Source organism: Condylura cristata, unplaced genomic scaffold (genome assembly GCF_000260355.1).
Source record: "Condylura cristata isolate star-nosed mole 26May11 unplaced genomic scaffold, ConCri1.0 scaffold00025, whole genome shotgun sequence".
NCBI classification, from domain to species: domain Eukaryota; kingdom Metazoa; phylum Chordata; class Mammalia; order Eulipotyphla; family Talpidae; genus Condylura; species Condylura cristata.
In genome coordinates this window covers 32,181,775-32,193,943 of record NW_004567126.1, presented here as the reverse complement: position 1 = coordinate 32,193,943, position 12,169 = coordinate 32,181,775, and the positions used below count along the sequence as shown (strand labels likewise).

General features: G+C 55.0%; 2 protein-coding genes across 2 annotated transcripts; both read right to left on the bottom strand.

Annotated features, from left to right (window-relative positions):
* Positions 1 to 1,826: 1,826 nt before the first annotated feature.
* Positions 1,827 to 2,729, bottom strand: LOC101632670 (olfactory receptor 7C1-like). The gene has a single exon (XM_012729507.1). It carries the CDS (start codon positions 2,646 to 2,648, stop codon positions 1,827 to 1,829), a length of 822 nt encoding a protein of 273 aa, XP_012584961.1. The 5' UTR covers positions 2,649 to 2,729.
* Positions 2,730 to 11,203: 8,474 nt separating this feature from the next.
* LOC105854057 (olfactory receptor 7C1-like) lies at positions 11,204 to 12,169 on the bottom strand. Its single transcript, XM_012729461.1, has one exon. It carries the CDS (start codon positions 12,167 to 12,169, stop codon positions 11,204 to 11,206), a length of 966 nt encoding a protein of 321 aa, XP_012584915.1.

Genomic DNA, 12,169 nt, shown 5'->3' with positions numbered 1-12,169 from the left:
CGCAGCCTGCGCTCCACGCGTCGCCCTGCAGGCGTCGCTGTCCGCCAAATCCTGCCCACCCCTCGACTGCCCAGGGGGGCGTCAGCCAGGTGAAGCCAGCCCCGCCTTGTTCGCTGGGGCACTGCAATCCCAGCTCTGGCGAGGGGTCCAGAAGTGCCCTAAGCTGGTCACTCTTGGGGCAGCTGCCCCTCCTCTCCCGTGTGTCTGGCTCCATGATCAGCACCAGTTCGGGCTGTTTCTTGACCTTTTGTTTGGCGCGACGCCATGAACGGTGCAGGTTTCCTTTCCCGTGAGTGTGTTTGTGCCTCTGGGTAGACTCCTGCGAGTGGAATCCCTGGGCCTACGGTGGGCCCATTTGCAGTGTTCTGAGGGACCTTCACACAGCTTCCGGAGTGGCTACAGCAGTTTACATTCCAGTGTGTGAATTTTTAAAGCTTCCTAGGTGGTTCTTAGAGGAAGTGAGGTTTTCAGATTACTTAAGAAATGTTGAGGTGTTCTTGATCCTTTGTGTAGCAATGTAACATGGACCTCTTAGTAGTTTTTAGTGAATCTTATAAGTTACGAAGAAATTTGAGTTATAAAACCTTAGAATAAGTCAGTCTTTTCACTCACACACATGTGCACATGCTTGGTTTATATGCAGTAGGAGGAAGCCATAGAATGAATCGGCTATTGCATTCATGAGCTCTTCAAGTTATAGAAAGATCCAGATCCAAAAGTTAGCAGCTAGTTGCAAAGGTCGGGAGGGAAGCACCTGATTTTAGAAGGACGCCCAGAAGGGGCGCTCCTGGCATTTAGAAGAGGGTATTTTGAACCTTGGAAGCCAGTGACACTGCACATAGGCCAGGTCTGCGTTCTCATCAACTCGGAAGTGGTATCTGTGATTTAGTCTGAGTTTGCAATTAAAGATGTGCTCTATTGGCAGTACGTATTTTAAAAATCATAAAATGAATGACTTTTTGTGGCTTTAAAGCATCCATAAAAAGAAGACATAAAGCATCTTGGCACAGGGAAATTATCTGAGTCAAGTGAATTTAATCAGTGGATTTCTGTCTTCTGTTAGATTATTTAATTTCCTGCCACCAGTAACATTTGAGTCTACATTGCCATCTTCTGGTGGATACATTGTCAGGAAAAAGTATTGCTTATTTTGTTTTAAATTAACCCTAGCTTTTGGCCGCTATTCTCAGTGAGTATAGATCTCCATCAGAATTTCACGGGAACGTATTAAACCCAATGAGAGAGAAACAGTGGCCCATCCACGTCGGCGGAACATCACTCAGATACGTGCAGGATGTGCTCAGCCGTCACGAGGCACGTTCCTCACGCAGGCCCTGCCGGGTTATTGTCAGCCTAGTTTTCTGCTTCAGCTGGGTGATTGTCAGCCTAGTTTTCTGCAAGTTCAGTTCCAGACCCATATTTTCTGAGGTCAGCATAACCCTTGAACTCATGTATGCTTTGCTATGACAAGGTTTTTCTGCAGATAATCCATCAGTTGCTTGTTTTTACCTGATACAGTTGTGCATATTTTCCCCCGTTTCTTTCTATTCTTTTGCAAGTACCCAAACATTTCAGTGAAGAAAACTTCACACAGATTATGTTCCCTTCATACTGAACCCAGTCTACAGAACAGTTAAAAATAACAAAGGAAATACCGAAAACATATTCATTATGTATAAAAAACTGATATCAAGCTCTGTCGATAAGATAAACCACAGAACATCGCTGACTGCCTGATGCCAGAATCAGGACATCGTTCACGGCCTCTGCGCCCTGCTGCTCGTGACCAGGCCACGTGGGGAGTCCCCGCCCCGTGGGGCTGCTCTTCAGCTCAAGAGTTTCACCAGGGCCTGCTTTATGTCCTTGTTTCTGAGGCTGTAGATGAAGGGGTTCAGCATGGGGGTGACCACCGTGTACATCACCGAGGCTATTGCACTGTCCCTGGAGTCTTGGGGGGCAGCAGAGCTGAGGTACACGCCGAACCCGGTCCCGTAGAACAGGGAGATCATGCAGAGGTGAGAGCCGCAGGTGGAGAAGGCCCTGTGCTTGCCACTCGCTGATGAGATTTTCAAAACAGAGGTTACAATCTTGGAGTAAGAGAAGAAGATGCCGCTGAAAGGAATGATGCCCAGCACCACCATCACGAAATAGATCACCAGCTCGTTGAGGAAGGTGTCGGAGCAGGCAAGCCGCAGCACCTGGTTCAGCTCGCAGAAGAAGTACGGTATCTGCGGCTGTGTGCAGAAGGCCAGCCGCAGAACCATCAAGCTGTGTAGCAGAGAGTCCAGAAAGCTCAGCACCCAGGATGCAAGAACCAGGAGGCCGCAGAACCTGGGGTTCATGATGACCGCGTAGTGCAGGGGGTGGCAGATGGCCACGAAGCGGTCATAAGCCATCACGGTCAGGAGGAAGTTGTCCAGTCCCCCAAAAAGGATGAAGAAAAACATCTGGGTGAGGCAGCCCGCGTAGGAGATGGCCTTGCTCTGCGTCTGGAGGTTCACCAGCATCTTGGGGACGGTGGTGGAGGTGAAGCAGATGTCCGCCAGGGACAGGTTGCAGAGGAAGAAGTACATGGGGATGTGCAGGCGGGGGTCGGCGCCGACGGCCAGGATGAGGAGCAGGTTCCCCAGCACGGCCGCCAGGTACATGGCCAGGAAGAGCCCGAAGAGCAGCGGCTGCAGCGAGGCGTCTTCCGACAGCCCCAGCAGGATAAAGGTGGCCGTGCGGCTTTGGTTTCCCAGGTCCAGCTGGCTGGTCACGCTGCTGGGGTGGAAACGAGAGTCGTGTAAGTCTGCCCGCACGAGGCAGGCGGACGCGCGCTCCGCGCGGGTGCCCACCGTGGCGCCTTCTGCTGCCCGCAGTGCTGGGCCCAGCCGCCCCCCTTCCCTCGATGCTGAAAATAATTAGCCGGTTTGCCTCTGCTGCAAACATCTTTCCAAGTCAAAATTTTCTTTGGCATTTCCTCAGATATTCTCTTAAATACTTTTGGCCGATTGTATTATGCAAATGTTGTTGGCATCATGGAGAAAAAGCAGAGAGGCTGACTCTAAACACCCCTAAGCCGGGGGCTGAGTCTCAGCTGGACGCTGGACCATGGAGACAGCCCGAGTCGGACCCGGCCAGGGAGGGACCCCAGGGCAGGCACACCCCTCCTGTCTCCCCGCTGCCCCTTCCGCAGTGGGCTTGATCAGTCAGCCGGTGCTGTCCCCCACTCTGTCTCTGGGGAGTCCTCTCACCCTGGCACCTCGGGCCTGCACCCCAGTTCTTCTATACATAAATAATAAATAAATAAATCTTTTCTGTTTAAGGAAAACCCTAGCCCCAAACAAGTTTTCTCCTAAGTCTGTGTGTGGTCTCTGCAAACGCTATTTCATGTGGTGATTTTTATTGTTAAGTAAAATAATGCGGGTGGATGAAGAGGTGGAATCCAGAGGAAACTCCTACAATCACGATGAGGAGCCTCTGAGCAGAAAGAGCTGAGGCAGGGGTGTGTGCTGAAGGACGCGCCAGCGTGTGGCAGGAGGACACTGGGCAGGCCACGCAGCCCGAGAAAGAGGCCCCTGCGGAGCGGCGCCGAGCCGGGCTGGACGGCCGGGCGCTGTGGGCAGGGGCTGCGGGCGGGGGGCGCTGGGCTGTGCCACCTACCTGCTGCGTCCCGCACGCGCCTGCGGCAAGTTGTGGCCACGGAGCAGCTGTCCGTGACTTGACTCCCACGACCGGTAGTTTCCTCCCCTCCACGTGGTCTTGCCTCAGCGCTGAACGTCTGTCTAGAAGGCCACTTCTCCGGTCAGCGTGGGCCCTGCGGTCCTTGCCAGAGGGCGGCCGTCGCCGCCTTCAGCCCCACACACCCCTGGGAGAGGGAGGCCCCGAGGGGAGCAGACCCCGCCGGGAGTGGTGGCTGGGAAGAGCCAGCCGTCCCGGCCTGAGGTAAACGACGGCAGGCGCTCGGGCTGCAGGTTGGGGCTCTGGGTGCCGAGGGGTTCCCGGGTGTGCTCCCGCGCTACTTGACTGCGGCATGGGGTCCCCAGACTGAGGCCTCCGCCCTCGCCCCAGCCTGCCCTGTGCCACGGCCTGCGCAGCCGCCCAGACTTGGCTCCGCCTGGGAACGCCGCTGCTTCATGGTGGCTGCTGCTTCAGTGTCGCAGGCCACACCGCCTGACTGCTGGCGCTGCCGTCGTGACTGACTTCACTGGCTCGCAGGCCACACCGCCTGACTGCTGGCGCTGCCGTCATGACTGACTTCACTGGCTTGCAGGCCACACCGCCTGACTGCTGGCGCTGCTGTCGTGACTGACTTCACCTTTGACCGCAGCCCGCCCGTGTTGCGCAAACGGCGTTCATTTATCTTTTTGATGACCGAGTAGTACTCCACGGTGTATGGGCAACAGCTCCTTCTGCTCACGTGACGGGAGGACTCAGCCCTAATGTGCAGGGCTTAGAAACCGGGACCGCAGGGTGCTTTCAGTTGAGTGTTTGGACGTTGGGGGACAGAGGCAGAGGAGTGGAATTACTGGGTCATCTGGCAGATCTGTGTCACTGTGTTAGACTGGGCCACATCTGTGAGTGAGCGCCGTGGGTGCCTGCTGCCCTGCCTGGACAGCATCCTGTCAGCTGGCCCTTGCCCCCACCCCCGCCTGGGCAGGCCCCTGACTGGAATCAGCTGGTTGGTTGGAAGACAAATGGGTGGGTGAATGGATACAAACGCTGTTCCCTATTTGAAGTGCCAGCGCCTTTCCTGAGCAGGTCGGTGACGTTTCTGTGACTGGAAATCCGCCTTAGGAAGTTTAGTTCCTGCTTATACCGACTGACTTGTGATAGAGTTGGTTTTGCCGTGTCGCTTACAGTTGCCGTCTCCAAGAGCCTGCCCGTGACTGAAGGTGAGAAATCATTCCCTGGACGCCGACACCCACCCCCGGCCTAGGTGGGAGCCGCCGCTGCGCATAAGCACAGTGCGTGAGCTATGAGGACTCACGGAGAGGCCGCAATTGAGAAAGACAGGCAGGGAGATGCCAGAGGGGGCACGGAGAACCCCAAGGGGGGTTTCGTCTCCAGAGACGCACACCACGGGGGTCAGAGGCGGTGATGGCGAAGCGGGGTGTGACGACGACACGCGGGAAGCCCACGGGGCGCTGCCGGCAGTTCCCCTCTGTGCGCCCGCGGTACACGTGCGGGTCATGCCTGCGTGCGTGCTGCTGGGTGAGCTCCCCGAGCAGAAGACGGGTCTGTCTTCAGGCAACAGGAAAGTGTCTGCAACGCACTGCGAAAGGCGAGAGCCGGTAAAGGGTCGGTCTGGGGGGGGCGGGGGCAGAAGTAAGGAACCGGCTGAAAAGCGGGGTGGGGGGGCGCAGAGAACCCCGGCTCCAGGGGCCGCCCAGCTGGCTGAGCCAGCCCCACCTGAGCCTCCCGATCTGACTGGCTTTGTGGGATTCCGCCCTGGCCTGGCTGCAGGACGCAGTCGTGAGAGCCCCTGCTCTGGAGGCCGGTGTCTGCGGCATTGTCCTTGTTCTCCTGGGGCTTTAGGCTTTGACCTCGCCTTTGGCACAGGTAACCGGGTCCGCTTTGCTCCTTGCCCGGCCAGCAGAGGCCCCCAGACGTCGCCATGGCCGCGTAGGCCGCCCTCGGCGCTTACTCCTGACCATGGCAGGGCACGCGCTCGGCCGCCTGTCGGAGTGGCAGCTCCGAGCGGGCAGGGACTTCGGTGAGCTTGTTCACTTTTGCGATTCCACCCCACAGAAAATATGCCAAGGAATAGTCATTTATACGACAAACGGAGTGGGGCGCTCCCTGGGGGTGAGGACGCAGCAGCTGCCGCAGCCCCTGCAGTGCCAGTCTGGTCCCCGCCCTGGAGGTGACCCCGGGGCGCCGCAGACCTCCCTGTCTCCCCGCTGCCCCCCTCAGCAGTGGACTTCGTCGATCTGCCTGTTCTGCTCCCCACTCTGTCTCTGGTGAAGCCTCTCACCCCCCGTACCCCTGGCCTGCACCCCAGTTCTGTGTGCATCAATAAATAAATCTTTTTAAAAAGGAAAAGATAAATAGAATAGCAGGTCCCATGCACCCTGTAGAGCGCAGCAGGACCAGCAAGGATGCAGGAGTCACCACAAGCTTTGTGAAGAAAAGATGGCGAAGAGCGAAACCTCATCTGCGTGGTTCTCTAAGAAGGAACCGGCAAACTTGAAGATGAAAAGTGGCAAATCTCTTTTCCCAGAGCAGCCCCAAAGCTGCCATTTCCACCTAGAAAAACAGCATCGGCTTCCAGTAGACTGCGGAAAGGCGCTGGCCGCTGAGGGCGCAGGCGGGGTCCGGGAGGCGGGGACGCGGGGGCTGTTGTCGGAACACACGGGATACAGAGGCGCCTCAAAGCAGCAGAGACGCCCGCGTGACCTGCTCATGTGCGCACAAAGGGGTGAAAGCAGCGCCCCGTGTTTGTGGAGCCCCAGGGGAGGACTGGCCTGCGAGCCGTCCGTGGGTGAGTGAAGGGAATGCTGCACTACGGATGCGGGCGCGCTGGCGAGCCGCCGCTCTGAAATGTCCGCGGTGTGGAACGTGGGATGTGCGGGGCGCACACGGGTGTTGTGCTCTGACACACACCCTGTAGAACACCGATAACAGAGCCCAAGAAGCACTCGCTGCCTTTTGCGGCAACACAGGCATCAGAGACGCTGTGCCGCGTGACCAGCCCCAGGGAAGCAGACGCCGGGTTTCGTTTACGTGTCCGGTCCCAACACAGACACTAGAACTGCTGACACCGGCCGGGGTGGGGGGCTCTGGAAGAAGCCGGTTGGATGAACGAGGCTCTGGAAAGCCAATGCACTGTGACGACGGCGAACAGTCCTTCACTGTAGCCTTCAGGGTTGCCAAGAGACTACCTGGTGATTGTTTCATGACAAAGATCAACACTAGTTATGTGTGTGTTGAGGAGGCGTCAGTTAATGCTACCGTGGTAATCAGGTTGCAAGATATAAATAGATCAGATCAACGTGTTTTTCTCCACCTTACAGTTTTGTATCAAATCTCAACGAAAACATAGCAGATCAAATCACGGAGGTGGGGCAACGTAGTGATGAGGAAGCAAATGCAAGCTGTGAGGATTGCGTGTAACGGTCACTGCGATTGACGAGGCCACAGCCTGTGTGAAAGACACAGGGGTGTGGCCACCGCGTCGGGCGTTTTCACACATGCTGCCCAGAGACCGACACGCTTAGGAAGACCTGGGCGCCAGGCGTTTACTTTGCAAAACTCCAATTCTGTTTGAATATTTGACTCAAACCAGAGTGAAGACTCAGGCCCCAGAAGTACATAACCCGTGAAAAAGAGCACAGCCAGCTTGTAGTTGAAGTAAAATGCCAGCAAGCAAAGCTGCGCACATGTGCAGGGAGCAGAAGGCCGCTCGGGACGCTCTCCCGCCCCCACGGACGCCGACCGAGCAGCCTCCGCTGAGCGACACTGCGTGGGGCGGGCTGTGACGCCCCTCTGCTGACCCCGTCGCCAGGGGCTCTCTCTGGCCCAGGGGCCTTCTCGCAGACCCCCGCTCAGGGCACCCCCACGTCTAACACTTCATTTCCCTCCCGCTTTAGCTCCAAGACATCTTGGCCGTGTCCCCCCGCGGGGACCTCGTGAGCCCCGTCCCTCCTTCCGCCTCATCCAAAAATGTTCTCGTCCTGCCTCTCTCTTATCTGCACGCTCTTGTGCTGCTGAGGGCAGCGGACATTTCCTATCCACAAGTAAGTAAATTCTTTATAAACAGTGAGTCCGTCAAGCAAGTCATGGCAGCGTCTTGTCCCTGGGCCTGTTTTGATCGCGTGTGACCTGCGGCAGAATTTCTCAGTCTGTTTTCTCTGGGTCTTTCAGCAGTACCTGCCTGGCTCCAGACTCACCTGGGTGGGCGATCCGAGGCGGGCTTCTCCATGGAGCGGCCTTGCTGACAGAGACGGGCTGTGCTCGCGTGAGGCGGTGCTGGGCCCGAGCAGGCTCCGGAAACAGCGCCACGTCCTTACAGACCCGGGCTGGACAGGTTGAGGTACCGACACTGGCCAGGTATTTACAGCGGCTCTCACTATGCTCCAGTCTCCTTGCTCCCAGCTCTCAGCTCTTGATTTCCCTGTGGACGCTGGACCAGACTCCGGGAAAGTTTTCTTAATGACTCTCTGCTCCCAAGAGACTCGATGAGATGTCAAGTGAATCCATGTTCAGTTGCTCCTTTGCCATGAGCTCCCCTTCCAGAGGGCAAGCTGCAGCACCGTGTCCAACCCAGTGCTCCGGTTTCAAGATGTCTGTGCCTGAGGGACCCATCTCACGCCCTGAATCATCAAGGCACAAACGTGGGGGCACAGACCCCCCAGTACTCCAGTATTGTCAGTCCTCACTAACAAAGCAGAGAACCGAGTTCCTCTGTGTAAAACCTCAGACACCACAGTCCTTGTTCTCATGCACTTTAAAAAAAAAAAAAAGATTTCTTTATTGATGCACACAGAACTGGGGTGCAGGCCAGAGGTGCAGGGGGTGAGAGGATTCTCCAGAGACAGAGTGGGGAGCTGAACAGGCAGACTGAGGAAGCACACTGCTGAGGGGAGCAGCGGGTGGGTCAAGAGAGGCCTGCTGCGCCCTGGGGTCACCCTCGGGGCGGGGATCGGACTCCACCGCAGAGGCTGCGGCGGCTTGCAGCGCTGTGCCCTGCTCGCTGTGCCACCGGGGAGGGCCCCATCACACTTCTGCAAAAGCAAGAAGGACTTTCTTTTTGTTCTCATCGCGCTGTGACTATAGCAGCTCTGTGTCTGCGACTCCGGAAGGCGACGGCTGTGGCTGCGGATGCGGGTCCATGAGTGGGGACTCGTCACGGCCACGCATCCGTGGCCCCGGGTAGGCCCGAGGCCTGCTCAGTCCAGTGTTGCCGCTGCCGCGGGCGCCAGGTCACCGTCCTCGGCCCGAGCAGCTCTTGTCTGAGCAACCTCTAAATCGCGCCTGTACTTCACCGCCAGAGCGGGGCAGACAGCCTGCTGAGGCAGGAGCTGCCTGACCTCCAGGCCAAGTCAGGGTCTCCGATTGCCCTTCTAGCAGCCAGGGGAACAGTGGGCGTGTGTGCAGGGGACAGTTGAGCCAAACAGAGCATTTGTAAAAGCAGGTGACCTTAATGAAGCTGCTAAATGAAGTGACATTTTCGAGGTTAAGGAGGAGACAGTTCTGAAGGGGCATAAGGGGTGGTGGCGGGCAAAAGGGAATTAGGCAGTGGCCACGTCAGGTGGCACACTTTTCCCTTCACCACGTTGCTGTGACCATAGGAAAGCTGCTGCCTAGCCTGTCCCCGGCTCTCTGTGCCGAGAGAGGAGACGGGGGCACCGAGCGGAGTTGGCGTGAGGGTTAGAGGAGGGCACTTGGTCAAAGGCGGCATCAGAGAATGTTCCTGCCTTGCTCCTGGGACAATAACCTGAAAGCTAATCAATCCTGGCGCAGCACCCACAAGACCCAGGGCTCTCGTGAAACAGGGACACTCCTTGAGTACTAGCGGTCAGCGCGGACGGTACCAGAAGGGACATTGGAGAGTTTCGTGCTTCGTTAAACAAGAGGTGGTAGAGAGAAATGCCTGGAGTCCCTGATCTTGGGTGGGAGGCTGCTCCCTGATGACAGCCCTGGTGAGGGGAGAGCAGTGACTGAGAGCACACGTGGGCATAGGAGCTGGGGTGCTCTCCGTGGGTCCCCAGTATTGGGAACAGGGACCACGCAATATGCTGTGCTCCCCTGCCCCACCTCTCCGCCAGTGGCCTGTGAGGCTCCTTGGGAGTGCACAGTCTGCAGACTGGAGTCTGATGCCGCAGAGAGACGGGCCAGCAGTGGGGTACGATCTAGAGTCGCCAAGGCATGGGGGCAGCTTAAGTGACCCAGGACATGTGAGTAGAGGGAGAAGAGGCGTTAGATGTATGTACAGTGGAATACTATTCGACTGTGAAAAAGATGGACTCAGGCCCTTGATGATACCATGACTGGACATGCCCTGACATTTATGGAGGGCATATTGTTGAGCTAAATAATTCAGGAGAAAGACACGTTGTTTCACTCATGTGAAATCAGAGAAATCAGAGTCAGATCAAACAAAACAAACTGATAAGTCTGACTGTAAAGATTAGGCTGCCGGGGACGGGGTACAGAGGAAGGGATGTACCCCTGCAGCAGAATGGGCAGTGGTGGAGGATGCCGGTGCATGTGGGGGTGGCGGAGCCTGTAGTTCTGAACCATCAACAGTGTTGTGAACTAATGTCGCCCTCACTGAAAAAAAAAAAAAAAAAGGTACTAGGAAAACTAGCTTTGCTATTTTCTTGGAGGAATTGATAAAATCTGTATATGCTTTCAAAATATTTTAATACTAGGTGACAATTGGGCAAAAGACTACTTATTTCAAATAGTGTTTATTCCATAAGCAAAATGGACAAACGCCAGTCTACCATACTTCACGTGTAGATACAGAGCATGAAAAAGGATTACTTTACTCTCCATAGCCCGCCCTTCCCTTCCTCCCTCTGCTTCGCTCTACTGCTCGCCCTCTAGAGGCCTCCGCTCGGTAGACCTATTTCTATGGAGTTTTTTGGTTTAGTTTTGATAAGTGGTGATGAGCATTTTTTCATGTGCTTGTTGACCATCTGCAAGTCTTTGGAAAAGTGTCTATGTAGTTCTTCTGGCCATTTTCCATTGGGTTATTTGGTTTAATGGTATTGAGCTTTTGACTTCTTTGTAGATATTATTACTTTATCAGAGATACAATGCACAAATAATTTCTCCTATTTGGTATGATAACTTTTATGCTCCCAGATTTCAAACTATATTTCAAAACTATAGAAGTTAAAACAGCATAACATTGGACTAAAAATAGACACACAGACCAGTGGAACTGAAGCTAATATTTTATGGCATTCATTCAAATAAAAGAGGGGTCTCTTTAAATGAGTTTGCAGGGCAGCATCAAAATAGATACACACCCCATTACTCTGAGGATATATAATGAACACATAGGAGTTGACTTTCTTTTTAATCTATTATTAGAGATACCTGAGAAAATAGAAGTTATATTCATATAAGATTAAAATGACTAGGTATAAAATGAAAAAGGAAACCCAAGAAATAACATGAAGAAAAAGGGGGCAGAAAGAGCCATGTAAAATTAGGAAAAATGCAAATATTGGACCAAGTGTCCAGACTTTTGGTCCTAGCACACCAGCTACCACGAGAATCCTGTAACGGCCCCATGCCTGGGTGGTGCCAGCCTGCCAAGGAGTCTCCCCAAGGCCCCCTTTATGTCCCTGTTCCTCAGACTGTAGATGAAGGGGTTCAACATGGGGGTGACTGTGGTGTACATCACTGAAGCCACTAGACTTGAGCTGGAAGATGAGGTGGCCGCAGAGCTGAGGTACACGCCCAGGCCCGTGCCGTAGAACAGGCACACCGCCAGGAGGTGAGAGCCGCAGGTAGAGAAGGCTCTGTGCTTGCCTCCAGCTGAGGACACCCTCAAAATGGAGCAAACGATCTTATAGTAAGAGAAAAGGATGCCACTGAAAGGAATGACGGCCAGGAGGCCCGTGGTGAAGTAGACCACTGTGTTATTGATAAGGGTGTCGGAACAGGCCTGCTTCAGGACCTCGGGGAGGTCGCAAAAGAAGTGTGGAATTTCCACGTTTGTGCCAAAGGAAAGTCTCAGAACAGTCAAGGTCTTGAGAAGGGAGCCGAGGACACTCAGGCACCAGGAACCTAGGGCCAGCCATCCACAGAGCCGGGGGCTCATGATGACCAAGTAGTGCAGGGGGTGGCAGATGGCCACGAAGCGGTCGTAGGCCATGACGGCCAGGAGGAGATTGTCCAGACATCCAAACACAATGAAAAAAAATATCTGGCCAAGGCAGCCTCTATATGTTATGATTTTGCTCTGCACCTGGATGTTCACCAGCATCTTGGGTACGGTGGTGGAGGTGAAGCAGATGTCCGCCAGGGACAGGTTGGAGAGGAAGAAGTACATGGGGGTGTGCAGGTGGGGGTCGGCGCCGACGGCCAGGATGAGGAGCAGGTTCCCCAGCACGGCCGCCAGGTACATGGCCAGGAAGAGCCCAAAAATGATAAACTGAATCTCTGACCTTTCTGAAAATCCCAAAAGGAGAAATTCTGAAGCATGTGTCTGATTGGGTGACTCCAT

Coding starts and splice junctions, on each gene's coding strand:
- LOC101632670 (XM_012729507.1), bottom strand. CDS start 2,648: ATGTACCTGGCGGCCGTGCTGGGGAACCTGCTCCTCATCCTGGCCGTC.
- LOC105854057 (XM_012729461.1), bottom strand. CDS start 12,169: ATGGAGTCACCCAATCAGACACATGCTTCAGAATTTCTCCTTTTGGGA.